The sequence below is a fragment of the Pelophylax lessonae genome (assembly GCF_965119305.1).
Source record: "Pelophylax lessonae genome assembly, chromosome: 2".
Taxonomy (NCBI): Eukaryota; Metazoa; Chordata; class Amphibia; order Anura; family Ranidae; genus Pelophylax; species Pelophylax lessonae.
The window spans coordinates 41910900-41937153 of record NC_138769.1 but is presented as its reverse complement, the minus strand read 5'-3'; the positions used below and the strand labels follow the sequence as shown (position 1 = coordinate 41937153).

General features: G+C 41.9%; 1 protein-coding gene across 1 annotated transcript in view; it reads right to left on the bottom strand.

Annotated features, from left to right (window-relative positions):
• The window catches only part of ACP6 (acid phosphatase 6, lysophosphatidic), a 93974-nt gene that overhangs the window by 45881 nt on the left and 21839 nt on the right, over nt 1-26254 (bottom strand). Inside the window, exons 4-6 of the mRNA XM_082245784.1 lie at nt 17333-17463; nt 11446-11525; nt 7445-7532 (exon numbers count right to left, since the gene is read on the bottom strand). Coding sequence (XP_082101910.1) covers nt 7445-7532; nt 11446-11525; nt 17333-17463 — 299 coding nt within the window. The remainder of the gene's footprint in view (nt 1-7444; nt 7533-11445; nt 11526-17332; nt 17464-26254) is intronic.

Here is a 26254-nt window from a genome sequence, read left to right as displayed (position 1 = left end):
TATATAATTTTTAGCTATTTTTGCTGATGTTTTTTGGCACAAATTTTTAAAATCCCCACTTGTCTCATCTGCTGGGTCAGACTTGATACATTTACCTATTGCTTATGTTACCCTGCAGACTGGCTGGGAGAGAGCTAGGTCATGTGACAGCTGTATATTGATTAGGAAAAAGGCGTTTTTTTAAATTAAAATATTTACAGTGCCATTATCCATATGCAGAAATAGAAGCGATAATGTAAATTAAACACCAAGTTAAAAACGTATACACATATACAGACAAAACATAACAAATACCCTTACAAAATAAAAAAAAAATAATAATTTTTTCCCGGTATACAGCAATCATCCCTGAGTAATTTTAACGTTACAACACAAATCAGTAATTCAGTTAACCACTTGCCGACTGCCTAACAACGATTTACGTCGGCAGTCAGCCCCTCACAGGCAAAGTGACGTAGATCTACGTCGCTAGCCTGTGAGGCTCTAGGGAGCGAGCCCGCACCGCTGGAGGTGCGCTCCTGCTCGCTCACGGACGGACGGACGGACGGACGGACGGACCCCCCCGCGCGAGTGACCGGCGGATCCGATGTCCGCCGGTCATTCGCGATCGTCGGTTACACCGGGAGAAAGGCAGGCGGTTAATGTAAACAAAGCTGCCTGTCATTCTCCCCTGTGTAAAAGCACTGATCATACGGTCCTGCTATGTAGGACCGTTGATCTCTGCTGTTACATGAAAAGCCACATCCAATCACAGTTAGAAGCACGCCCCTAGGGACACACTTAACCCCTCCTTCTCCAATAAAGTTAACCCCTTCCCTGCCAGTGTAATTTTTACAGTAACAGCGCATATGTATAGCACTGATTACTGCAGTAATGCCACTGGTAACCCCAAAAGTGTCAAAAATGTCAGTCAAGGGTCCGATCTGTCCGGCGCAATGTCGCAGTCCCGCAAAAAAAAAAAAAAAAAAAAAAAAAAAAAAAACAACAATAAAAATGACAAAAATTTTTCCCTTAGTTAGTAAACGCAATAACTTTTGCGCAAACCAATCAAAATACGTTTTTTGCGATTTTTTTTACCAAACATATGTAGCACAAAACAAATTGGCCTAAAATGTTAAAAAATTTTGATTTTTACATTGTTTTTGGGGAATTTCATATAAAAAAATGAAAAAAATGGATTTTTGTAAAATCTTACCGTAAAATCCTTTTCTCTTAAAGAGGTTGTAAACCCTCTTGTATAACTTTTACCTATAGGTAAGCCTATATTAAGGCTTACCTATAGGTGCTATAAATATCTCCCAAACTTGCACCGTTTAGGAGATATTTACAGCGCAAACTGCCGATGACGTCATCGGCGCAGGCGCTCTGAGGGAACGGCCACCCGTGCCGTTCCTTCAGAGCTCAGTGCCGTGAACGGCGGCTCCCGCGCGCATGCGCGGGAGTGATGTAATCGCGCCTCCGGCCAATCAGATGCCCGGAGGACGCGAACCCGGAAGCGGGACGGCAGGACATGTCGCCGTCCTGTCGCTGAGGTGGCGGCACGGCGGGGGCTTAGTTTTAAGGTAAGTACTACATAATGAGCTAGTATGCGATACATACTAGCTCATTATGCCTTTCTCTTTACAGGGCTTTTTTTTTTTCTCGGTTTTTTTTTTTGACTTTACTTCCTCTTTAAGCTCATTGACAGACGTAGTCCTCGTTGATTAATAACAACTCGGGTTATACTGCCCTCTACAGGAGTAGGACTAGACAGGAAAGAAAACGTTCTGGCCACACCCTAGGGGCAGTCCCAGAGGGTATATCCTCTCACTTCCTGCTACAGCAAATCAGTTATGTCACAAAGCAGTGTTTAGAGAATTTAACCCAACCCAACTCAAAAACAGAGGGGCGGGTACTACGTCTGTCAATGAGCTTAAGAGAAAAGGATTTTACGGTAAGATTTTACAAAAATCCATTTTTCTCTGTCGCTCATTGACAGACGTAGTCCTCGTTGATTAATAACAACTCGGGACGTCCCAAAGCAGTACCACAAATGAGGGGTGGGATAACAGAAATCAAAATCCAGAAGGCCCAACCGGAGCCAACCAGAAGCATCAAGGACTCATCGAGCAAAAAGATGAGACCTAAGTGAAAAACCCAACAAACCCTTGAGGTAGACCAACAGTTTCCTCAGATTGTGGCCTGCAGAACCTTGCGGCCAAAAGAGGCATCTGACGATGCCATCACCTCAACTTTATAAAATGATGTAAAGGTATGAACCGACGATCAAGTCATCGCCTTGAAAACCTGGATCGCTGACGCCTGGTGGCGGAAGACCCAGGAAACACTAGGCGCCGAGTAGAGAGTGCGCCTTAACAGGGAACGGAGGATTCCGACCCTTAATAGAATAAGCCTGTACCACCGTCTGACTGGTCCATCTAGAGATGGTCGCGGCAGACACAGGCAACCCCCTTCTAGGGCTATCCGTGGTCACAAAAAGTGAGTCCGTCTTACGAAACAAGTTCGTAGTAGTCAAGTGTACCCTGATTGTCTGAACCCCATCCAAGGAGTGTAATGCAAACTCCCAAGGATGGCTAGTCTTAGGACACGGGGAAGGTAACACAATATTTTTATTCAGATGAAAACTCTGAAAACCACTTTAGGAAGGAAGGATGGATTCGGAAGAAGAACCACCTTATCCCTATGAACCACCAGATATGGGGAACGACAAGATAATGCGGCCAGTTCTGACACCCTGCGTGCAGAAGTAATGGCTACCAAGAAGGCCACCTTCTGGGATAATGTAAGCAAGGGAATCTCCCTAATATCTTCAAAGAGAAGTTTCTGAAGAACCGACAACACTAAATTAAGATCCCAGGCGGTAAGGGTGCGCGCACTGGCGGAGCCAGATGTCGCACCCCCTGGATGAAATTCCGCACCAAGGAATGATTAGCCAAAGGTTACTGAAAGAAGATTGCTAACGCTGAAACCTGACCCTTGATAGTGCTCAAGGACAGTTTCTGCTCAACCCCTTGTTGCAGAAAGACCAAGATTCGGGTCACCAAATAGGTATGTGGGGGAAATCCAAGAGATTCACACCACGCAATATAAGACTTCCATGTGCTGGAAGTCGCTTTCCTTGCTTTAACTAGAGGTAGGAATAACTGAAGCTGACACTCCCTTGTCCTTCAGTACCTGAGTCTCAATGGCCAGGCCATTAAGCCAGCGATTGTAAAGCAAGATGGAAGATCAGTCCCTGAGACCGCAAATCCTCCCTGAGAGGAAGTCTCCAAGGAGCATCCGCGACTAGCCTCACCAAGTCGGCTTACCAGGCTCGACGAGGTCAGTCCGGAATTTCCAGAATAACTGGAATTCCCTCCACCTCTATCCTGCGAAGAAGTTCCCGCAGTAACTTGAGAGGATGGAAGGCATGCCGTAGCTGATACTGCCCCCACGGGGCGATCAGCGTTTCTGCTGCGTCCGCTAGAGGATCGCGGGTGCGAGCTACAAACCTCCGCACCTTCCTGTTGAGCCAAGGTGCCAACAGATCCACATCCGGGGTGCCCCAATGAAGGGACAGCTAGTGAAATACCTCTGGATGAAGAGGCCATACCCCTTGATCCAGAATCTGACGGCTGAAATAATCTGCCTGCCGATTTCCCACCCCCGGAGTGAACACTGCGGGGAGATCCGGAACAAACCGTTCCATCCAACGAAAGATGCTAGTCGTTTCGATGGCCACCAGGACACTCTAAGTGCCCCTTTCTCGACATAAGTCACGACCGTGGCATTGTGCGATTGGATCCGAATCGAGCTGCTCTAGAGCTGCTCGGTCCAGTAAATCAGACAAAATCTGATCGCTCTCAGTTCCGATACCCTTCTTGGTAACCTGGATACTATCGGAAGGAATGACTTCCCCTGGTTGAGCATCGGAGACTCCCTGGTCCGCTCGCTCAACCGGATCCGATTGTCCAGGGAATCGGAATTCTGATTCCATAGAAAAGAATCTCCTTCAGGAGAATTCGGGTATGAGACTGGGTATACGTTACTGCCTCTAAGAAGGCCACCATCAGTCCCAGCCAATATACGGACAGCAACATCTGAATCGTTGACTGAACCTTCTGGAGTTTCTCTGCAAGGAGAAACCCTCTTGCCCAGGATGTATCCAACATTAGGCCCAGATAGTTCAGTCTCCTGGTGGGAACCATGGATGATCTTTGGGAAAGCGAAGAAAACGCTGATGTCCTGCGATGATGGGGATATAAAGATAGGCATCCTAAATGTCTATGGACGCCAGGAAATCCCCCTGATGCAGAGAGGCCACCACTGTTCGGATGGACTCCATTTTTCCCCAAGTCCAGAAATTGGACACACCTTGCCCTCTTTCCTGGGCATTGTGAACAGGTTCGAATAGAACCCCTGAAACCGTTCAATGTTAGAAGGGAAGAATCGCACCGGTGGAAGTGATCGAAACTCGATCCTGTATCCTGACTGTATCACCTCGCCAACCCCTTAGTCCGGGGTTCTGGCAAGCCATGGATCCGGAAACCGGTGAAGACATCCCCCCCCCCCACCCCAGAGATGGGTAGGGGCGCATCAGGCTGTATTCTTCAGGCTTGGCTGAGCCGGACTTTTTGTTTAGCCGACCAGCGCCCTTTGAAAACCCTCTGAAGGGGCTTTGGAGGGTTTCGCCTTATCGCCCGCCCTCGCGGAACGAACAAACTCTTTATGAGCAGAAAAGGAAGGTCCTCATTAGTTACGAGGTCCTTTATCCTAGCAGTCTGTGGCGAGACAGTGCTCTCTCCCCCAGTGAGATCCTTTATAATCTCAACCAAACAAGCGATCCCCTTGAAAGGGGAGTTTAGCCAACCCATTCTTGAAACCAAACTAAATGGCAACCACTGGCCTAAGGGTTGACCCTATCAGGGGAAAAAATGACGCGGGATTCCGCTTCCACTCTTTCGATCCACCGGATCCCTAAAGGACGCAGCGTCCTCCAACGGGATAACGGTGGCTTTATTTGGAAATTGGTGAGTCCACTACTGGTGGTACCGTCTATCCTTTAAAGAGGGATAGCGCCTAGCCATGCGTTTGGAAATAGCAGGGGTTCGTTTCAAACGACCCCATTTGGGAAAAGGAAAATCCTTCGCTCTTTTGGTAGGCTAACAAGTACCAAAAAGGAATTTCAGTCTCAGCTACCTCTGCCGGTGTAACCTCAAGACTAAAGGTTTCCCGGACGGACACAACTAGTGCATCCACCACTCTTGTGCTATGGCGGAGGCAGAAACGTTCTCCTCACTGCTGAGGAGACATTACCTGAGACAACAGCCCCATAAGAGGGACCTGCAGCTGCATTGACCAGCTCCGAATCCGTATCTGAAGTATCAGATGAAAAATAGGGGTAGGCGGGGGTCGCTTCTTGACCCCCGTCCTGACAGGCCACCTCCACCCGGGATACCAAAGACTCCAAAACTGCCGATAATGCATTAAAAACAAGTGGGGTACTGGAGGGTCCTGCGGCCACCTTGAGGGGATCAGGTGGGGATACATATGCGGCAGGGTCAATGATTATACAAGACATTTGCCAGCGACAAAAAAAAAAAAAAAAGACAAAGTAAAAAACTTTTTTTTTTTTTTTTTTGTAATCCCCCAGCGCAACAGCGCCCCTCAGTGTAACCTGCCTTTTTGGACCCCACAGAGAGAGAGAGACCCCAAGGCTCATCCCTGATGCACAGAAGTTTTCTATCAGCCTGCTCAGTGCTGTCCTGTTACAGACAGGAAGTCTTTGGCCCTTTTTCCTGGGTAAAGGAGGTGGCTCCGCCCCTTAACACGCCTTCCGGCGCCTCCCCCTGGCTCCACGAGGTGTTTGGTCACCTCAAACATGGCCGCCCCCATGCTGGAGACACAAGGCTACGCCAATATGGCGGCCTCGTGCGATCTGCAAGACAATGGCGGCGGCCTGTTAGGATAGCGGCGGCTAGCAGCGGCCTGCGGGATGTCTGTATTCGGCCTAGCGGCCTGCGGGAGTGCATCAGCCCCACAAACTTCACCCTGAATGGTGATAAGCCTGGCCGGCGGTACAGGACCCTGGCGGGCCGCATGCGGTCCGTGGGTCGTCGGGAGATGCCACAAAACAGTGCTGTGCAGCCCGTGGAAGCTGGAGGAATGGCGATCTGGACTGCAGTACTCAGGCATAGGCATCAGCCTGTGTACCTCTGACAGGTAGGATACTTTTTACCTCAATAGTAACGCCCTTTTAGTGCTGCCACTGACTTCAGTCATCCTTACAGTCTTACAATGACTTTAGATCGTCAGCTCCCAAACCAAGCCTCCTGGTTATTTTTCACAAAAATCACACTCAAATTGGGGGATCTGTGACTTATTATAGGATAGAGGGGAGATCCATCCTACCATCCCAGAGAAGGGCCCGCGTCCACCACAAACCCGACAGGGGGAGAGGGGGAACATACTACTTACCATACCGGAACCAGGCGGGCGCCAACTCCTGAAAGAACCCCTCTCCACCGGGGTGGGGGGGCTGTCGACCAATATGGATGCCGTGACTCTGTTGGTCATTGGCGTCCAGGCGAGACGTTTAACTCGCAGGGTCAGTCCCTGTCCAGTGGTAATAAACTGGCAGGTACCTCAGCCCACTAGACACCACCTATAACCAACTGAACTCTTTACTACCTATACTAAAGAGATGGAGGTGTGTGCTTCCCAGATGGTCATTTTTTAGTTTGCACCCCATGGCTATTACACAGCCTTTAGTTTTTCAATACCAGTCATGGATGGGAGCAGGTTGGGGGGGAGGATCGGGCCATCTCCAAGCCCACCTGTTTCCCATCCATCAGCATTCATGTGCTTCCATTGTGGAGACACTCAGGTTGAGTAGTGTTAGGACTGCAAGATACACAGGGTGCCGTGGAGAGGCCTTGCAGCTTACACATGTGTTTGCAAATGTGTGTTAACCAAACCCCTGTTTTTAACCTACATTGTTAGACAGGTTTATTTGGTTTGTTAGCAGACTGGTAGGTGAGTATATCAAGCTAGGGGCCGGCTGTTTTCCACACACCTTTTTTAGTCCCCCTTTTTCTTCAGTTGTGTCATATACAGGGATGGAGACGCAGAGCAATACCTGCCGGTGTCTCATTTAAAGTCCCAAAACTGCCCATATTTTATACCACCTATAACCAATTTATAATTTTTATGTGGACTGACTCTTTCATTGTTTCTACCTGAGATATGAGGGGTTTCCTTTTAATACCTCTGTCTAGACTGTTGAAGCTTTTAGCACCGCTGTAGAAATGTAATATAACATAGGAGTTGCAGATAATAAACCCAGAACAGTTTAGAAAGACTTTGTGCAATTTCTCAAATACAAACTGAATAAATGTTAGTACATTTTGCCTGCAATTCCACCAATATGGTCCCCCTGCTAATAAGGAAATTGTCCAAAACGCACCTTGTCCGATGTTTGAGCTCATGGCAGCCTTGGTAATTTGGGTAGAGGATTTCACTGCTGGCCTCATCCGTGACGATTGTGACGGGTCCTGTGCAAAAAAGTAACATTTTTTTCATGCTAATAATCCCAAATAATGCCGTGCAATAAATATTGGCTATATTTTAACTGTGCAATAAAGTGCTTGAAATATACGTAAACCTCCAATGTATGAATATGCACTAAAAAACAAATGTAAGACCATACATCTATATTACATTTAAAAATGCCTGAATGACTATATTGTGCAGTGAATAAAGTCCATATAGTTGTGAAGAAAAGTCCATATAAATATAAAGTGCTGTCACGAACAATCCTTTCTCCAAAAAGTGCCAGTTGTGCTGTAGGCGTGCCATTATTCTTTCACGCTGACTCTACCACTAACAAACAAAAACTATGCAGTTACCAGCAAGAACCTGTGTTTTTGGTGGGCAAGGCTTGAAACTCACCAAGGTCTTCCCTGCAGTCTGAAAATCTGGCACTGCTTTTGCTATTTTGGCATAGATAGCCTCTTTCACCTCTCTTGCAAACCAATCGTTCTCGCTGTCCTCTTAGGAACATCCATTTTCCTTGTTATTCACTTAGAAACTGGTTCTAAGGGAATAACATCCCCTGTGATGCATGGGCCATGACAGAACCTCTTTATGGAGAGATCTGGGGTCCTCCAAAGCAAAAGATCAAACCAAGATCGGTTAGATCTGTTGCTTCACAAGCCAGAAATGGCTTGTAAACAAATAAACCAAAACCAGAAGTGATTAAAAAAAAAATTGTCACTTTTAGTTTCTAATGTCCCAGTTGGAGGAACATCATCAGTTCCTCTCACTGTGTGCCCAGAAGCCGCTGGTCACATTCTTACCAGGCACCCCAAACGGATGGGTGAGCCCGGTAAAGCCGGCGGTAGGAGGGGGGATGACGACTCCCTTCCACTGTCTGTAAAAGTAATCCAGCAAACAGAATTGTCTGCTGTAAAAACAATACCAGGACCATGGATGTAGAACCTTGATCCTAGCAAAACCACTTAAATACAAGGCTATATTATATATATATATATATATATATATATACACACACACATACATACATACATACATACATATACACACACACACACACACACACACACACAGTGAGGTCCATAAATATTGGGACATCGACAATTCTAATGTTTTTGGCTCTATACACCACCACAATGGATTTGAAACTGCGGATTTTCAGCTTTAAATTTGAGGGTATTTACATCCAAATCAGGTAAACGGTGTAGTAATTACAACAGTTTGTATATGTGCCTCCCACTTTTTAAGGGACCAAAAGTAATGGGACAGATTAACAATCATAAATCAAACTTCCACTTTTTAATACTCGGTTGCAAATCCTTTGCAGTCAATTACAGCCTGAAGTCTGGAATGCATAGACATCACCAGACGCTGGGTTTCATCCCTGGGGATGCTCTGCCAGGCCTCTACTGCAACTGTCTTCAGTTCCAGCTTGTTCTTGGGGCATTTTCCCTTCAGTTTTGTCTTCAGCAAGTGAAATGCATGCTCAATCGGATTCAGGTCAGATGACTGACTTCGCCATTGCATAAGATTCCACTTCTTTTCTTAAACTCTTTGGTTGCTTTCGGTCATTGCCCATCTGCACTGTGAAGCGCCGTCCAATGAGTTCTGAAGCATTTGGCTGAATATGAGCAGATAATATTGCCCGAAACACTTCAGAATTTATCCTGCTGCTTTTGTCAGCAGTCACATCATCAATAAATACAAGAGAACCAGTTCCATTGGCAGCCATACATGCCCACGCCATGACACTACCACCACCATGCTTCACTGATGAGGTGGTATGCTTTGGATCATGAGCAGTTCCTTTCCTTCTCCATACTCTTCTCTTCCCATCACTCTGGTACAAGTTGATCTTGGTCTCATCTGTCCATAGGATGTTGTTCCAGAACTGTGAAGGCTTTTTTAGATGTTGTTTGGCAAACTCTAATCTGGCCTTCCTGTTTTTGAGGCTCACCAATGGTTTACATCTTGTGGTGAACCCTCTGCATTCACTCTGGTGAAGTCTTCTCTTGATTGTTGACTTTGACACACATACACCTACCTCCTGGAGAGTGTTCTTGATCTGGCCAACTGTTGTGAAGGGTGCTTTCTTCACCAGGGAAAGAATTCTTCGGTCATCCACCACAGTTGTTTTCCGTGGTCTTCCGGTGTTGCTGAGCTCACCGGTGCGTTCTTTCTTTTTAAGGATGTTCCAAACAGTTGATTTGGCCACACCTAATGTTTTTGTTATCTCTCGGATAGTGACAGCTCTTTGGATCTCATATTGAGAGTTGACAGCAACAGATTTCAAATGCAAATAGCACACTTGAAATGAACTCTGGACCTGTTATCTGCTCCTTGTAAATGGGATAATGAGGGAATAACACACACCTGGCCATGGAACAGCTGAGCAGCCAATTGTCCCATTACTTTTGGTCCCTTAAAAAGTGGGAGGCACATATACAAACTGTTGTAATTCCTACACCTTTCACCTGATTTGGATGTAAATACCCTCAAATTAAAGCTGAAAGTCTGCAGTTAAAGCACATATTGTTTGTTTCATTTCAAATCCATTGTGGTGGTGTATATAGCCAAAAAGATAAGAATTGTGTCGATGTCCCAATATTTATGGACCTGACTGTATATATATATATATATATATATATCTGATCGACCGATTATCGATATACACAAAGGAGGCCGATATTATCGATATTTCGGAAAGTGCTTTTACCGGAGTGATGCCTGCAGCTCGAGGCATCACCCCGGTACCGGTATCCATAGTCGACGGTCGGCTGTCTTGTAATGACAACCGATGTGGCTGAGAAGCTGCTCGGCTATCATTACAAGGAGCGGGAGGAGACCCGGGCAACCAGCCTGCACGGCTGCCAAAGGCCCGATCAAAGCCGCATTCGGCTCTGATCGGGTCTCCATGCAAAAACCCGGAAGTGAGGTCATGACATGTACTGGCGCCAGATTTAAAAAAAAAAAAAAGACAGCATTCAAAACAGCCAAACTTGGCGTTTTGAATGCTTTTAAGTGCAGAAGAGGGGTTTGGGGTCCCTCCACAACAGTACCTGACAAGAAAAAAAAAAAAATGTTTTTTTACATGTACGAAAATATCGGCTAATATTGGTCCATACCGATATGCAATGGCCAAAATATCGGTATCGGCCACGAAAAACCGATATCGGTCGATCCCTAATTTATATATATATATATATATATATATATATATATATATATATATATATATATATATATATATATTATATATATTTATATATTTATATTCTATATCCATCTATCGACATACGCACAGCATTATTGCAGTGGTTAAAAGGTATAAAAAAAAAGTCCTTGAGATCCTGTGGGCCTACACTTGTTTGTGTGGAGGTTGTTATGTGCAGTGTAATAAGGAATGGAATGCAGAGACCTTCACATTGTGCAGACAGGACAACCTCTCAAGAAGTGAATTTACCAACATAGGAGGGAAAATTCTACAGGTCAGAACACAAAAGAGACATTACTAGAAGGACAGGGAGGTGCACATGTTGGACAGAGGGGAAAACTGGTTTGCAAGAGGCATGAAAAAGACCATCAAGGTGAAAACGCAACAGTCTTCCCAGGAGTGGACTCAGGACCGGCACAGCCATAGGCCAGCTCAGGCAGCTGCCCTAGGGGGCCAATACAGGGGGGCAGTAAAATTTGAATCCCCAGCCACTTGCTGGGGATTAAGATCTTTAATCGATCTGCAGCCATGTGTTGTTTTTACACACTGTATAGCAGCCAGGACTGTTTGTACTCCAGTAAAGCCGACTGAACACTCATTAGAACTGAAGTGGATTGGAAAAGCTGTGAAATGTTTTGAACATTACAGAAAACTTTCAGCTGAATGTGAATAATTACTACTAGTGATAAAGTACTGACCTTCTTGTTTTTGCTGGTAGAGACCGGCTAGTAAACACCGCGTGGACTCCAGATTACGCACTATGTTGGTGGACCGGACACTGAAACAGAAGGAGAAAGAAGTCTAGTTCAGTGGTTAACAACTTGCAAAGGGAAAGGGGCCTCAAACGCGTAATGTCTCCAAAGGGCCGCATATATTATTTATTACATGTAACACTACAGAAAACTGTAACAGACTGAAGACTTATTGGAGGAAATGATCAGAGATTATTCTACTAGAATGTTGGAGACTAAAGTCATGCTATAGGAGACCATCAGAGGCTAGGGACCATGTTGCATTAAACCACTGGAATTTACTAGAATTAAGGTACCCTTTAGAAATCAATTCTCAATCTACTGACTGCTGGGGCCCAAGGGCCGCACTTCAATCATCAAAGGGCCACATATGGCCCTCGGGCCAAAGGTTGGGCACCAGAGGTCAAGTTAGTGCTCAGCCCTCGAGTGCACAATACAGCCACATGTGACAATGTTAAAATTGTTAAAGTGGACCTAGCATCAGAAATATTTTTTCCTGTTAGTACATGAATGATAAGTAATGTGTAAGTGTAAAGAGTCCAGGTGGTTATTACCTCTTACAGAGATCACAATACACTCCTGACAATGCCTTCATCTGCGTTTCTCTCCAAAAGGTAAGAGACATCTTTGGTCAGGCATCACCCAGGGTCACTATCTATTTTCTGGACTGAGATGCCAGCTCAGAGATGACACAATCATGTAAGTCCTGGTATCTGTGCAGTTCTTGGCTGTGTTCACAATTGACTGGCACAGATCAGCCCTGCTGCAGCCTCTTCCCTTGTGACTTGCTAATAAAGTTACAATGTTGCAGTTTAATCACTGCGGGGAAGGAGACTGAGCAAAAGCTTCCTCCTGCCTGCAGCAGACTGATGACATTATCTCAGCATAATCAAAATCACTGACTGAAGTACAAGATTCCTTTCACACGGTCCGCTCAGTCGGCGTACTCCGTGCTGTTCAGCGGGGGATCGATACACTGATCCCCGCTGAGCAGGCAGGTGATAGCTTCCTCTCTGCTCTGTGTGTGGAGAGGGAGAAGTCAGAGCCCCGCTGCTCTCTATGGGGAATTGGATGAGAATGGACCGCCTGTCCGCTCTAATCCGATCCCCTGGACGGATGGAAAACAGGGTTTCCAGCCATCCGGATTTCGTAGACAGGATCGGATGCGGATGGCAGCGGGTCTCCGCTGACATTCGCTGCCCCAGAGGGATGCATGGAGGATCCGATCAGATCCGCCTAAAAAACTGACAGGTGGATCTAATCGGATCGTTCGTGTGAAAGGAACCCCAAGGGTATATTTAAATGTGTATCTAAATCTCCCTTGCTTCTGATCCACACTCAGATCGGACTCTAGAGGCTGCTGACAGCAGTGAAGAAGCGATGCAATAGCTCCTTACCGCCTGTTTAACCCCATTTTTGGCTACAAACACGTCGCAGCTGTGTGCACTGCACATGGTTATTGGCCGTTTGTAGAGTTTCTCCATTGACTGTATGTGTAGTGTTTGGCAGGCTTACCACCCACCAATTGCTACAAGTCAGATCACATTTGCCGCGTCGGCGAAGCATCGCGGGCACGGCATGTTAACACCCACATCTGCTGATCTCACCTTTCAGACAGAGAGAAATTCCTTTCTCTGTAGCCTCAGCATTGAAGATGAATGAACAGAAAACAGAGGTTTCTGTCCATTCATAAACTGAAGCAGAGTAAGCACAGTTTACTCTGCTTCAATTTTGAATGGACACAGGAGCATTTGGTACCAATCGCTCACTGTGTAGAATTCAGAAGACGAAGGGGCCAGTAAATTACATATTTACTGGCCCCTTCCCCACTCTATCACCCTGTGTACCCATAGTAGCCGGCGGGCGAGGGAAGCGGGCAGCGCTGTGGCGGGGTCAAGGGGGGCCCGGGCACACGGGGAAATCAGATGTGAAATATATATATATATATATATATATATATATATATATATATATATATATATATATATATATAAAGTGGAAAAATGAAAGAGGGTTTGGGACTTTGAATGAGAGGCAGGACAAAGCTGGCAGGGATATACATTAACATTTATTGTTGTACAAATTGGTAAAGACGTATTATGTTACAAAATAAAATAACTCCATAGACATAAGAGCTGGCAGGTGGTACCCAAGTCCAGGTTAATAAAAACCAACATATAAACATTCCATGGAGTATAAAAGTAGTAGACACTTTGTTTTGAAGTCATAGTCATTCCAAAATTCCCCCTTTTTTGTATATATAGCTGGTAAGCGTAACACCTGTCCTTGGTGGTGGATGTACACATATTGGTTTTATATGGACTGGCATCATTACCATCTATAACTACTCTGATCACAACGGAACTTCTTACAACCTCTTTGAATTCTTCTGAGATATATGAACTATACATTTCATTTTATTTTCCTTTTTTTGGGCATTTTTGCACTGTGCACTTTATATCCATTTGCTATATAGTCTTGTGAGATTACTATTCACTTATTTATTTATTGAGTCTTTGTACTGTGCATTTTATACCCATATAGTATACATTATATATATATATATATATATATATATATATATATATATATATATATATAATGTATACTAACACACATATATACACATACACACACATATATATTATATACAGTGGGTACGGAAAGTATTCAGACCCCCTTAAATTTTTCACTCTTTGTTATATTGCAGCCATTTGCTAAAATCATTTAAGTTCATTCTTCTTCCTCATGAATGTACACATAGCTCCCCATACTGACAGAAAAACACAGAATTGTTGACATTGTTGCAGATTTATTAAAAAAGAAAAACTGAAATATCACATGGTCCTAAGTATTCAGACCCTTTGCTGTGACACTCATATATTTAACTCTTTCCATTTCTTCTGATCATCCTTGAGATGGTTCTACACCTTCATTTGAGTCCAGCTGTGTTTGATTATACTGATTGGACTTGATTAGGAAAGCCACACACCTGTCTATATAAGACCTTCCAGATCACAATGCATGTCAGAGCAAATGAGAATCATGAGGTCAAAGGAACTGCCTGAAGAGCTCAGAGACAGAATTGTGGCAAGGCACAGATCTGGCCAAGGTTACAAAAAGATTTCTGCTGCACTTAAGGTTCCTAAGAGCACAGTGGCCTCCATAATCCTCAAATGGAAGACGTTTGGGACGACCAGAACCCTTCCTAGAGCTTGCCGTCCGGCCAAACTGAGCTATCGGGGGAGAAGAGCCTTGGTGAGAGAGGTAAAGAAGAACCCAAAGATCACTGTGGCTGAGCTCCAGAGATGCAGTCGGGAGATGGGAGAAAGTTGTAGAAAGTCAACCATCACTGCAGCCCTCCACCAGTCGGGGCTTTATGGCAGAGTGGCCCGACGGAAGCCTCTCCTCAGTGTAAGACACATGAAAGCCCGCATGGAGTTTGCTAAAAAACACCTGAAGGACTCCAAGATGGTGAGAAATAAGATTCTCTAGTCTGATGAGACCAAAATAGAACTTTTTGGCCTTAATTCTAAGCGGTATGTGTGGAGAAAACCAGGCACTGCTCATCACTTGTCCAATACAGTCCCAACAGTGAAGCATGGTGGTGGCAGCATCATGCTGTGGGGGTGTTTTTCAGCTGCAGGGACAGGACGACTGGTTGCAATCGAGGGAAAGAAGAATGCGGCCAAGTACAGGGATATCCTGGACAAAAACCTTCTCCAGAGTGCTCTGGACCTCAGACTGGGCCGAAGGTTTACCTTCCAACAAGACAATGACCCTAAGCACACAGCTAAAATAACGAAGGAGTGGCTTCACAACAACTCCGTGACTGTTCTTGAATGGCCCAGCCAGAGCCCTGACTTAAACCCAATTGAGCATCTCTGGAGAGACCTAAAAATGGCTGTCCACCAACGTTTACCATCCAACCTGACAGAACTGGAGAGGATCTGCAAGGAGGAATGGCAGAGGATCCCCAAATCCAGGTGTGAAAGACTTGTTGCATCTTTCCCAAAAAGACTCCTGGCTGTATTAGATCCAAAGGGGGCTTCTACTAAATACTGAGCAAAGGGTCTGAATACTTAGGACCATGTGATATTTCAGTTTTTCTTTTTTAATAAATCTGCAACAATGTCAACAATTCTGTGTTTTTCTGTCAGTATGGGGTGCTATGTGTACATTCATGAGGAAGAAGAATGAACTTAAATGATTTTAGCAAATGGCTGCAATATAACAAAGAGTGAAAAATTTAAGGGGGTCTGAATACTTTCCGTACCCACTGTGTAATATATATATATTATATATATATAAATAAAATATATAATACACACACATACATATATTATATATATATATAAAAAAAAAAAAAAACGTATACTATATGGGTATATAGTGCACAGTACAAAGACTCAATAAATAAGTGAATAGTAATCTCACAAGACTATATAGCAAATGGATATAAAGTGCACAGTGCAAAAATGCCAAAAAAAAGGAAAATAAAAATAAAAGGGAATTGTATAGTTCATATTTTTCAGAAGAATTCAAAGAGTTTGTAATTAGTTCCAATGTGATCAGAGTAGTTATAGATGGTAATAATGCCAGTCCTTATAAACACCAATATGTGTACATCCACCACCAAGGATGGGTGTTACGCTTACCAGATCTACTGGACTCAGATACTGTAGTACTAAGTCAGCATAGCGTTGGTACTGGAAATATTAATTACTAAAGCAGCTTGGAAAGTCTCACTCGGCCACCTTGTAACAGGATAGCCACCCACTTGATAATCATAGGTATTAGAACTGGACAGAAAATTTTCAGTGGTTATGTTCAAATCAGTTCCACCTTTTACAACAGCTGAAATATAGGAGGAGGTCACTTCCCAGCGTGGAGGCTCGGATAATCCACAATCCGATAATCCCTGGGGGGGGGGGGGTGGTGGGGGGGTCAGTGTCTGGGGATTCTCGGATTATCCGAGCCTCCACACTGGGAAGTGACCTTCTCCTATATTTCAGCTGTTGTAAAAGGTGGAACACAGTACATTGTTCTGTGTTTGTCCCTCCGCATGGATTCTGCTATTCGGGCCCTGTGTGCCCGGGTCCCCTATCGGTGCCCTGAATGATCAAGACATCATTTTACATAGGATTTATCACAACACACATAACTGCACAGTGTAGTATTATAACAAGTAGTGGTAATTATGAATATTTAAAAGAGCTTCTGGTTAGACTGCATGTTTTGAGTGGAAATTTCCCAGCCTCTTGACAGACAGCAGTGGGGAATATTCAAGTATATGGATTGGGACCTATGTGAAGAGCTTGGAGCGCCACTCTAAGCTGCAGAGGAGACTCTTCCTTTGATCCTCAGGAGACGGGGATCTTAATTTGTTCATCTGAAAAGTGACACGCATGTAAATAGAGTGGACGCCGCTCTCCCAGTCAACCCATCTAGTATAGTGGCCTTAGCCTATACATCTACATAAATCACACCCCTGACGTGTTTCGTCCCACCTATTGGGGCTTAGTCATAGATGTTCTACCAATGAGTGAGACAAAAAGCATCCAATCATGTGCAAGCAAAAATTCAGTGTTTTTTTTTTTTTTAAGTTCTTTGCACCTGATTAGGTATTCTTGCAAAGTGATGGTTTACCTCATTTACTAAGCTCTGGAGCAACTGATCTTGCAAAGTCCACAATCTATTTGCCTTTAGTAAATCCCCCACATAGTATTGGTGGTTTTCTGAACATCTTCATATAGTAACAGTACCTATTAGATAATCTGAATATTCATAATATAAATGCGGTGTTTATGTTTATATTTTTTTAAGCACTCACTAGACCTCTGATGGCTTAAATACCGGCGACAGGAAACTTTGATCTTCCATGTAGGCCTTACGGAGCCTGACGCCAAGGCTGAACATCTGCTGCATCCCTATTGTGGTGAGTTGTCCTGGGAAGGTGCCACCCTGTAATACAAACAATAGATACACATGTATAACATGAATAATAATATGGTCACTACCAGAGTTGTATAAAGTACTCGAAACCCATACTTGAGTAAAAGTACAAGTGCTCGATCAAAAAGTGACTTGAGTAGAAGTGGAAGTGCTCGATCAAAAAGTGACTTGAGTAGAAGTACTAAAGTATTCAACATTTTTTGTACTTAAGTATTGCAAGTAGTTTTTTTAAAAATTTTGCTACTCAAGTACTGAAAGTAAAAGTACAAGTACTGTGTTATGTAGTTATTAAAGAAGTCAAAAGTTTGAACATCATATTGTTTTTTATTATTTCAAATGCAGCTTTTATTTATACATACAGTAGCTTTTATTTTTGTATGCGCTGATAATAAACATGTTTTGAGCTTCATGAAACCTGCCATCTACTGTTCTGGCAGTGGTAATTTTTATAATAGTAACGAGTAACTATGCAGCACAAAAAAAATAAATAAATATCAGAGTAGAAGTATTGAAATCATCGAAAAAATGTAGTGAAGTAAAAGTGGAAGTAGGAGAAAAAAATTCTACTCCAGGAAAGTACAGATACCGCCTTTCGGTACTTAAGTACAGTAGTTCTACTTAGTTACTATACATCTCTGGTCACCGCTAGATGGGGGAAAACAATCAACACTGATATCTGTTCCAGAATAACGATGATTAACCTCTGCTGCTTATTGCACCACTTTCCTTGCAAACTCCTCAGTTGTGGAAGGAATACGATCTCAGCATTCCCTGTCAAACAGGCCGGTGTCTGTCCAGCGGTCATAGATCTACAAGAACCAGAACCACCCGCTGGTCTAATGTGTGTCTTTGTATCTACTACCTATAAGTACCGGCATTATTTGACAGATTTCATGAAATTCTAGGCAAGGCTTTGGATATTGTAGGCAATGGTTAGACCCACTGTTTTTTAACCCTGTGTCTCTATAAAAAAAAAAGAAGAAAAAATGTCCTCTCACTTCCTGTCCCAGTGACATTGGGCAGTAGGACAGGTAGCTAAAATGTATGTAAACTAGGGCTGCACGATATTGGAAAAAAAAGTACATTGCAATATTTTTTTTCCCAACGATATATATATTGCGATATTGAGAGAGCCATCAATCCAGGCAAAATACAGGGTTAATGTTACTGTAGGGATTCAGTGCAGCAGCCTTCTTCTGATTGTACTACAGGGCCAGCCAGGGTTAATGTCTAAATGTCATTGCAGTTGCACCATACAGGGCAGGCCAGGGTTAATGGTAATGTAGGGAACTGGGTGGACTCTCCAGGGAACTGCAGGTTAACCACTTGCCGACCGCCGCAAGTACATATACTGCGGTGGTCAGCCCCTCACAGGCAAAGTGACGTACCGGTACGTCACTAGCCTGTGAGGCTCTGGGGAGCGGGCGCGCTCCTGCGCGGTCACGGACCCCCCCGCGCGTGTGCCCCGCGGACCCGATGTCCGCCAGGCACTCACGATTATCCGTGACAGCGGGAGAAAGGCAGGCGGCTGATGTAAATAAGCCGCCTGTCATTCTCCCCTGTGTAGGAATAGTGATCATATGGTTCTACTATGTAGGACCGTTGATCACTTTTGCTACAGCTCAAGCCACAGCCAATCACAGTTAGAATCACGCCCCTAGGGACACACATAACCCCTCCCTCTCAAAAAAAAGTTAACCCCTGCTCTACCAGTGTCATTTTACAGTAACAGTGCATATGTATAGCACTGATTACTGTAGTAATGTCACTGGTAACCCCAAAAGTGTAAAAAATGTCAGTCAAGGGTCCGATCTGTCCGCCGCAATGTCGCAGTCCCGCAAACAAAAATCGCAGATCACCGCCATTACGCGTTTAAAAAAAAAAAACAACAAAAATGACAAAAATCTTTATCTTAGTTAGTAAACGCGATAACTTTTGCGCATACCAATCTAAATACGCTTTTTGCGATTTTTTTTACCAAACATATGTAGCATAAAACAAATTGGCCAAAAATGTTAAAAAATTTTGATTTTTATATTTTGTTTTTGGGAATTTCATATAAAAAATGTGAAAAATATTGTTATTTTTGCATATATGGGACGTAGATGAAAAAGGCGCTGGTGATCTTTTATATTTACTGGAATAAAACTAGTTCAGGGTAACAAGTGTATTAAATATGTATTAAAAGTGCTTGTTAGTGAATTATTATAATTAAAGGTAATAGATATATTTTAAAGTGCACAACTCAAATTTAAAAAATATTTCTGTTGCTTATTGATAAATAAATATATGTATAAATAATTATATATAAATAAATAGATGAATAAATATATTGTACATGCAACAAGTGAATCACTTATATAAATATATAATATTCCGTGCAACAAGCAAATAAAAGTGCTTAATAGTGCGTGCATAAAAAACTCATCAAATATAAGCAACTAAATTCATGCTCTCCAGTGAAAAAATATTAATTGTATAACAAGTGTCTCTGTAATTCGTGCAAAAAGTATGCTCCTTAAAGTGCTTCAGGTGGTGGGGTGTGACACACGTGGCCTCTTACCAGCTTCCAATGAGTCACAATGACTCCCAACGCCTGTGATCCCTTTAATTGGGTGGATCAGACCTCTCCTCGATATCTTTTGGGATGGATATCTGCTCCAGCTTCCAATGAGTCACAATGACTCCCAACGCCTGTGATCCCTTTAATTGGGTGGATCAGACCTCTCCTCGATATCTTTTGGGATGGATATCTGCTCCTACATTAGGCATGTATGGACCATAAGTCCGCATAAAGATAAAAAGAAAGCCTCCAATAGTGAAATATTGTATGCTTTATTTGAAAATAAAAAGGTATACAGTTGGTCCCTTACTCTTAGTTGTGCCCTCCTGGCACTGGGCAATTCGGCAGTACACAAAAAATTTTCAGTAGTGGGGAATCGTATCCGAGGATCTGCAGCTTCCTCTTAGTTTTTCCTCTCACTGTGCTGTGTGCGGCGGTCGGCGAGCGTCCCTGCCTCTGCTACGAATGCCTGTATGTTTTGCTTCCGGGTTTGTCAGTAACCACAATGCATTTCGCATCTGTGCGTCATCAGGCGGCTACTGTTCCCCGGGATCTCTTTCCTTAAGTGTCACGGACCTTCTTTTGATTGGCTATAACTCAGTATATTATCGACATCTTGTTTACAGTTCATTTTCAACTAACACTTTTTGCCAATTATTCCTTTATTTTAATACTGGCAGTCTATATGGGGATTTTTTAAATTTTATTTCAATGTACTCGGATTTATGCTGCATATCCGTCGTATACGTTCCCCTCACTCACATATATCATACAATTTTCATAACAATTCATAAAAAAACTATTAAATTTCTCACAATCCATTAACATACAGTATAAAACTTTATTAGTTATCAAAATTTATTAAAAAATTATTAAAATTAACTTTTTGTTTTTAGCTTTATTTAAAACCATAGTATGGACTAGTTTCTTATATTTATAGCGCCATCTAGTGGAAATTTTTAGGAATCAAGATTAATTAGGTTCTAATATAGGAATCTTTTCCAATATTTATAATAGGACGGCTCTAAAAATATTTTTAAAATTGTTTTAAAATATATAAATAAATATAAACATGTTGTACAAAGTATTGGATAGTATTACTAATTAAAAATTAAAATTTATTTAAAATAGCTAAAATGTCAAGGGATATATATATAAAAGGAGATGGATTTATTTCTGAATATCTAAAAAATTCTATTATTAAAAATTATTAAGAAAACAATTTAGATCTATGTCCGCATTTAGCCCCAAGGGTTTTAATGTTTTTAACCGATGTATCCAGACGGTTTCATTCTGTGATATTTTCTTCCGCATGTCTGCGCCTCTCCAATGATTGAATATTTTATCAATCCCACAAAACCAAAGGAGGGAAGGATCCTGGTTGTGGTATAGTCTGAAATGATTGGATAGGCTGTGCTTTTTGAAACCTTTTTTAATATTATCGACATGTTCTCCTATCCTTGTTGCTAAAGTGCGAGTAGTGCGTCCAATGTATTTAAGTCCACAGGGGCAAATGCACATATATGTAACGAATTTGGTGTCGCAGGTAATAAATTGTTTTATCTCAAACTCTCGGTTGTCTGAAGAGAAAAACTTATGTTCTATTCTCTTCTTAAATTTGCTTATCCTGCAGGCTTTACATCTTCTGCATCTATAGAAACCATTTTTTGCAAAGAACATTTGTTGTCTTTTTGGTGGATCCGGAACATTTTTTGCTAGCATATTACGTAATCCCGGAGCCCTTTTGTAGATAAATTTAGGGTGTTTGGGGAGTAATGTTTTCAACGTGTCATCCCTTAATAATATGTGCCAATTTCTCTTTATACACTTCTCAACTTCTTTATATTGTGTATTAAACCCCGTAATGAAAGCCAGTTCGAAGTTCGATTTTCCTTTTTTCTTCTTTTTCTTCTTCAAAAGATCTTCTCTCTTTACTTCGGATATTTTCTTCTGGGTTTGTTTCAATTCTTTCTCTTTATAGCCTTTTTCTTTAAATCTTTCTATTAGTTTGTCTGTCTGTATATTGTAATCTTTCAGATCTGTACAGTTCCTTCTTATCCGGGTGAATTGTCCCTTGGGTATTGCCTGTATCCATGCCGGATGGTGGCAACTCCTTTTGGAGATATATCCATTTGTGTCCACCTTTTTAAAGAAGGTTCTAGTATTTAAAGTGCCGTTGTGCTTGTATATCTCCAGATCTAAAAATTGTATTGTATTCTTATCTGTGTTTCCTGTGAATTTTATCTGGTATTTATTTTTATTCATTTTTTTAAAAAATTGTTCAAGAGACTCTTGGGATCCTTCCCACACAACCAAGATATCGTCCAGATACCGACGATAGTATCTCAGTTGTTGTGGGAATTTTGAGTAGATTTCTTCTTCTTCCCATTTGGCTAAGAATATATTCGCTACGCTAGGAGCATAACGTGCTCCCATCGCTACACCTTTTATTTGGTTGTAATACTCATTCTTATACCAAAAATGATGGTTTGACATTGCCATATTTAGGCCTTCCAATAAGAATTCTCTTTGTGTGTCTTTCAAATTTGTGTAATTTTCTAAAGCCCATTTTGTAGCGTTTAATGCATCCTTCTGTTTAATATTCGTATAAAGTGATTCTACATCAATTGATGCCAGTATCGTTTTTTCGGTGATATTTATACTTTCTAGTGACACTATTGTTTCCTTGGTGTCCTTTAAAAAGGATCTTCCAATCGCTGCTATCGGCTGAAAAAATGTGTCCAAATATTCACCAATCCTGGCGTATAAAGATTCAATGCCACTAATTATTGGCCTTCCCGGTGGCTGTTGTAGATTCTTATGGATCTTCGGAATTTGGTAGATCACCGGCATGCGTGGGGCTTTTATATTCAGATATTTTCCTTCCTTTTTATTGAGGAGGCCTTTTTTTAGTCCTTTGTTGATCCACTGTACCATTTTTGCTTTCAACTTGTTAGTTGGGTTTCCAGATAGTTTCACATATGTTTCTTGGTCATTTACAATACGGTCTAATTCTTTGATATAGTCCTCTTTGGTGAGGATCACCAAGCCCCCTCCTTTATCAGCTGATCTGATAATAATATTTTTCCTTTTTTCCAAACTTCTAATAGCTTCCCAGATTTCTTTCGTATTTCTAGTAGGTTTTCTTTTCAGCATTTGTACTTCTTTTTGGACAATATTCCTAAAAACTTGGATATATTGGTAAGTACTAGATTTGGGGTTGAATATTGATTTGTTCCGGAGTTGGGTATGTTGGTATTCTAGTTCTTCTTCTTCTCCTATCCCTTTTTTATGTTGTTCTGCAAAAAATTTTTTAATGTTCAATTTGCGTGTAAATTTTTCTAGATCTATAAATGTTTCAAAATGGTCTAAAGATTTGGCAGGGGCAAATTTCAAACCTTCTTGTAGTATGTTCATTTCAGATGTTGTCAGTTCCACCCCTGCTAAGTTAAAAATCCCTTGTTCTAGCCGTCCCTTTTTCGTTTTCTTTCTCCCTCCTCTACATCCTCTTTTCTTGCGTTTTCCCGCATGTTGGCCCAGTAGTTGTCTTTCCAGGATCTCTCTTCCCCCTGTTGCTTATGTTGTCCTGAGGGCCCTGGCTTTTGTCCATCTTGAGGATGTGGGTATATATACTGTCCCGAGGGTCCTGGTTTTTGGCCATCGGAGGGGTGTGGATAATTATATTGATTATTCCTGTAATCTTGATATGAGGGAAGTCGTTCTCTTTCTCTATATGTTCCTGAAGATTCCTGTCTTGATCCCTCTGGAGGGTAGTTGTAGTATTCTTGGTCATTTCTATAAGATGGTGGTCTTTCTCCTCCTCTGGATTGTTGATAATTGTTATAGTTATCATATTGGTAGTTATTATTTTTTCTGTATCCTCTCCCTCTTCCGCGTCCTCTTCCTCTCCCCCTACCTCTACCTCTCACAGGTTTGAATTGAGGTGGTTGGAAAGTATGCTGCGGAGCGTAAGGTGTAGAGTTCGGATTTCTCCGTTCATAATTATGGTTTTCCCTTGCTTTTGGGTAGTCCACATATCTGGGAGTGGAAAATTCTTCTCTATCTCCTAGGGGTGAAAATCTATTACTGGTGGGAACCAGAATAGTATTCACTGTAGTGTCTCCCTCATCATCCTCACAAATAGTGGGGGTCATCTCCTCTCTCCGTAAGTTGCTATGGGGTGTTACCCTAAAATCTTTCATAAGATTATATCTTACTTCAGTGTTAGTCTGTTCTCTTTCTGGAGATGATTCCCTAGAATTGGCGCCAATCATCTCTTGCCATTTATAAACTGAGCCTTTTTTATAGTCCTCAATATCCCGCTGATATTTTTTAATTTTTTTCCTTTTTATTTCAATATCATATTGTGCTATATGTTTTTGCATCATTATAATTTTATCTTTATACTCTTGTGTGTCATTAAGTGGAGCTAATTTTTCTTTAATACTCTGTATCTTTGATTCTATAATGGTTAATTTGGTTTTCCTTCTCTTTATTAAGAGTTCCATTAGTTGTTTTTCTTTGCTATTAAAGAATTTAAACCATTCCTCCATAGAGGTTTTGTCCTCTATTCCATCATTAGGATTCACATCCCATCTTAATCGTCTGGGAGTGATATCCTCTTCAATATACCTATCAAAGGTGGTAATGTCCCACCAGGTCCTGATTTGCCTTTCTAGGTTATATTGAAGTTGTTTAAAATGTTGTGACATATTTACTTCATTAATTGATCTTTGTTGAAAGATCTCACTGGAGTTGTAGGTTCTCTCTTTTAATAGATTAAAAACATCCATTGTTCCAGTTGATTTTGAGCCGGCTGCCATTCAATAGGTGCTTAATAAGTACCCAATAAATCAATAGCAAATTATAGGAAGGCGCCTGGCCCTTTTTAAAGATATGTCTGAACCTGCTGCCCTTTTAATTGTAAAAACAATATGAAATATGGGACGTAGATGAAAAAGGCGCTGGTGATCTTTTATATTTACTGGAATAAAACTAGTTCAGGGTAACAAGTGTATTAAATATGTATTAAAAGTGCTTGTTAGTGAATTATTATAATTAAAGGTAATAGATATATTTTAAAGTGCACAACTCAAATTTAAAAAATATTTCTGTTGCTTATTGATAAATAAATATATGTATAAATAATTATATATAAATAAATAGATGAATAAATATATTGTACATGCAACAAGTGAATCACTTATATAAATATATAATATTCCGTGCAACAAGCAAATAAAAGTGCTTAATAGTGCGTGCATAAAAAACTCATCAAATATAAGCAACTAAATTCATGCTCTCCAGTGAAAAAATATTAATTGTATAACAAGTGTCTCTGTAATTCGTGCAAAAAGTATGCTCCTTAAAGTGCTTCAGGTGGTGGGGTGTGACACACGTGGCCTCTTACCAGCTTCCAATGAGTCACAATGACTCCCAACGCCTGTGATCCCTTTAATTGGGTGGATCAGACCTCTCCTCGATATCTTTTGGGATGGATATCTGCTCCAGCTTCCAATGAGTCACAATGACTCCCAACGCCTGTGATCCCTTTAATTGGGTGGATCAGACCTCTCCTCGATATCTTTTGGGATGGATATCTGCTCCTACATTAGGCATGTATGGACCATAAGTCCGCATAAAGATAAAAAGAAAGCCTCCAATAGTGAAATATTGTATGCTTTATTTGAAAATAAAAAGGTATACAGTTGGTCCCTTACTCTTAGTTGTGCCCTCCTGGCACTGGGCAATTCGGCAGTACACAAAAAATTTTCAGTAGTGGGGAATCGTATCCGAGGATCTGCAGCTTCCTCTTAGTTTTTCCTCTCACTGTGCTGTGTGCGGCGGTCGGCGAGCGTCCCTGCCTCTGCTACGAATGCCTGTATGTTTTGCTTCCGGGTTTGTCAGTAACCACAATGCATTTCGCATCTGTGCGTCATCAGGCGGCTACTGTTCCCCGGGATCTCTTTCCTTAAGTGTCACGGACCTTCTTTTGATTGGCTATAACTCAGTATATTATCGACATCTTGTTTACAGTTCATTTTCAACTAACACTTTTTGCCAATTATTCCTTTATTTTAATACTGGCAGTCTATATGGGGATTTTTTAAATTTTATTTCAATGTACTCGGATTTATGCTGCATATCCGTCGTATACGTTCCCCTCACTCACATATATCATACAATTTTCATAACAATTCATAAAAAAACTATTAAATTTCTCACAATCCATTAACA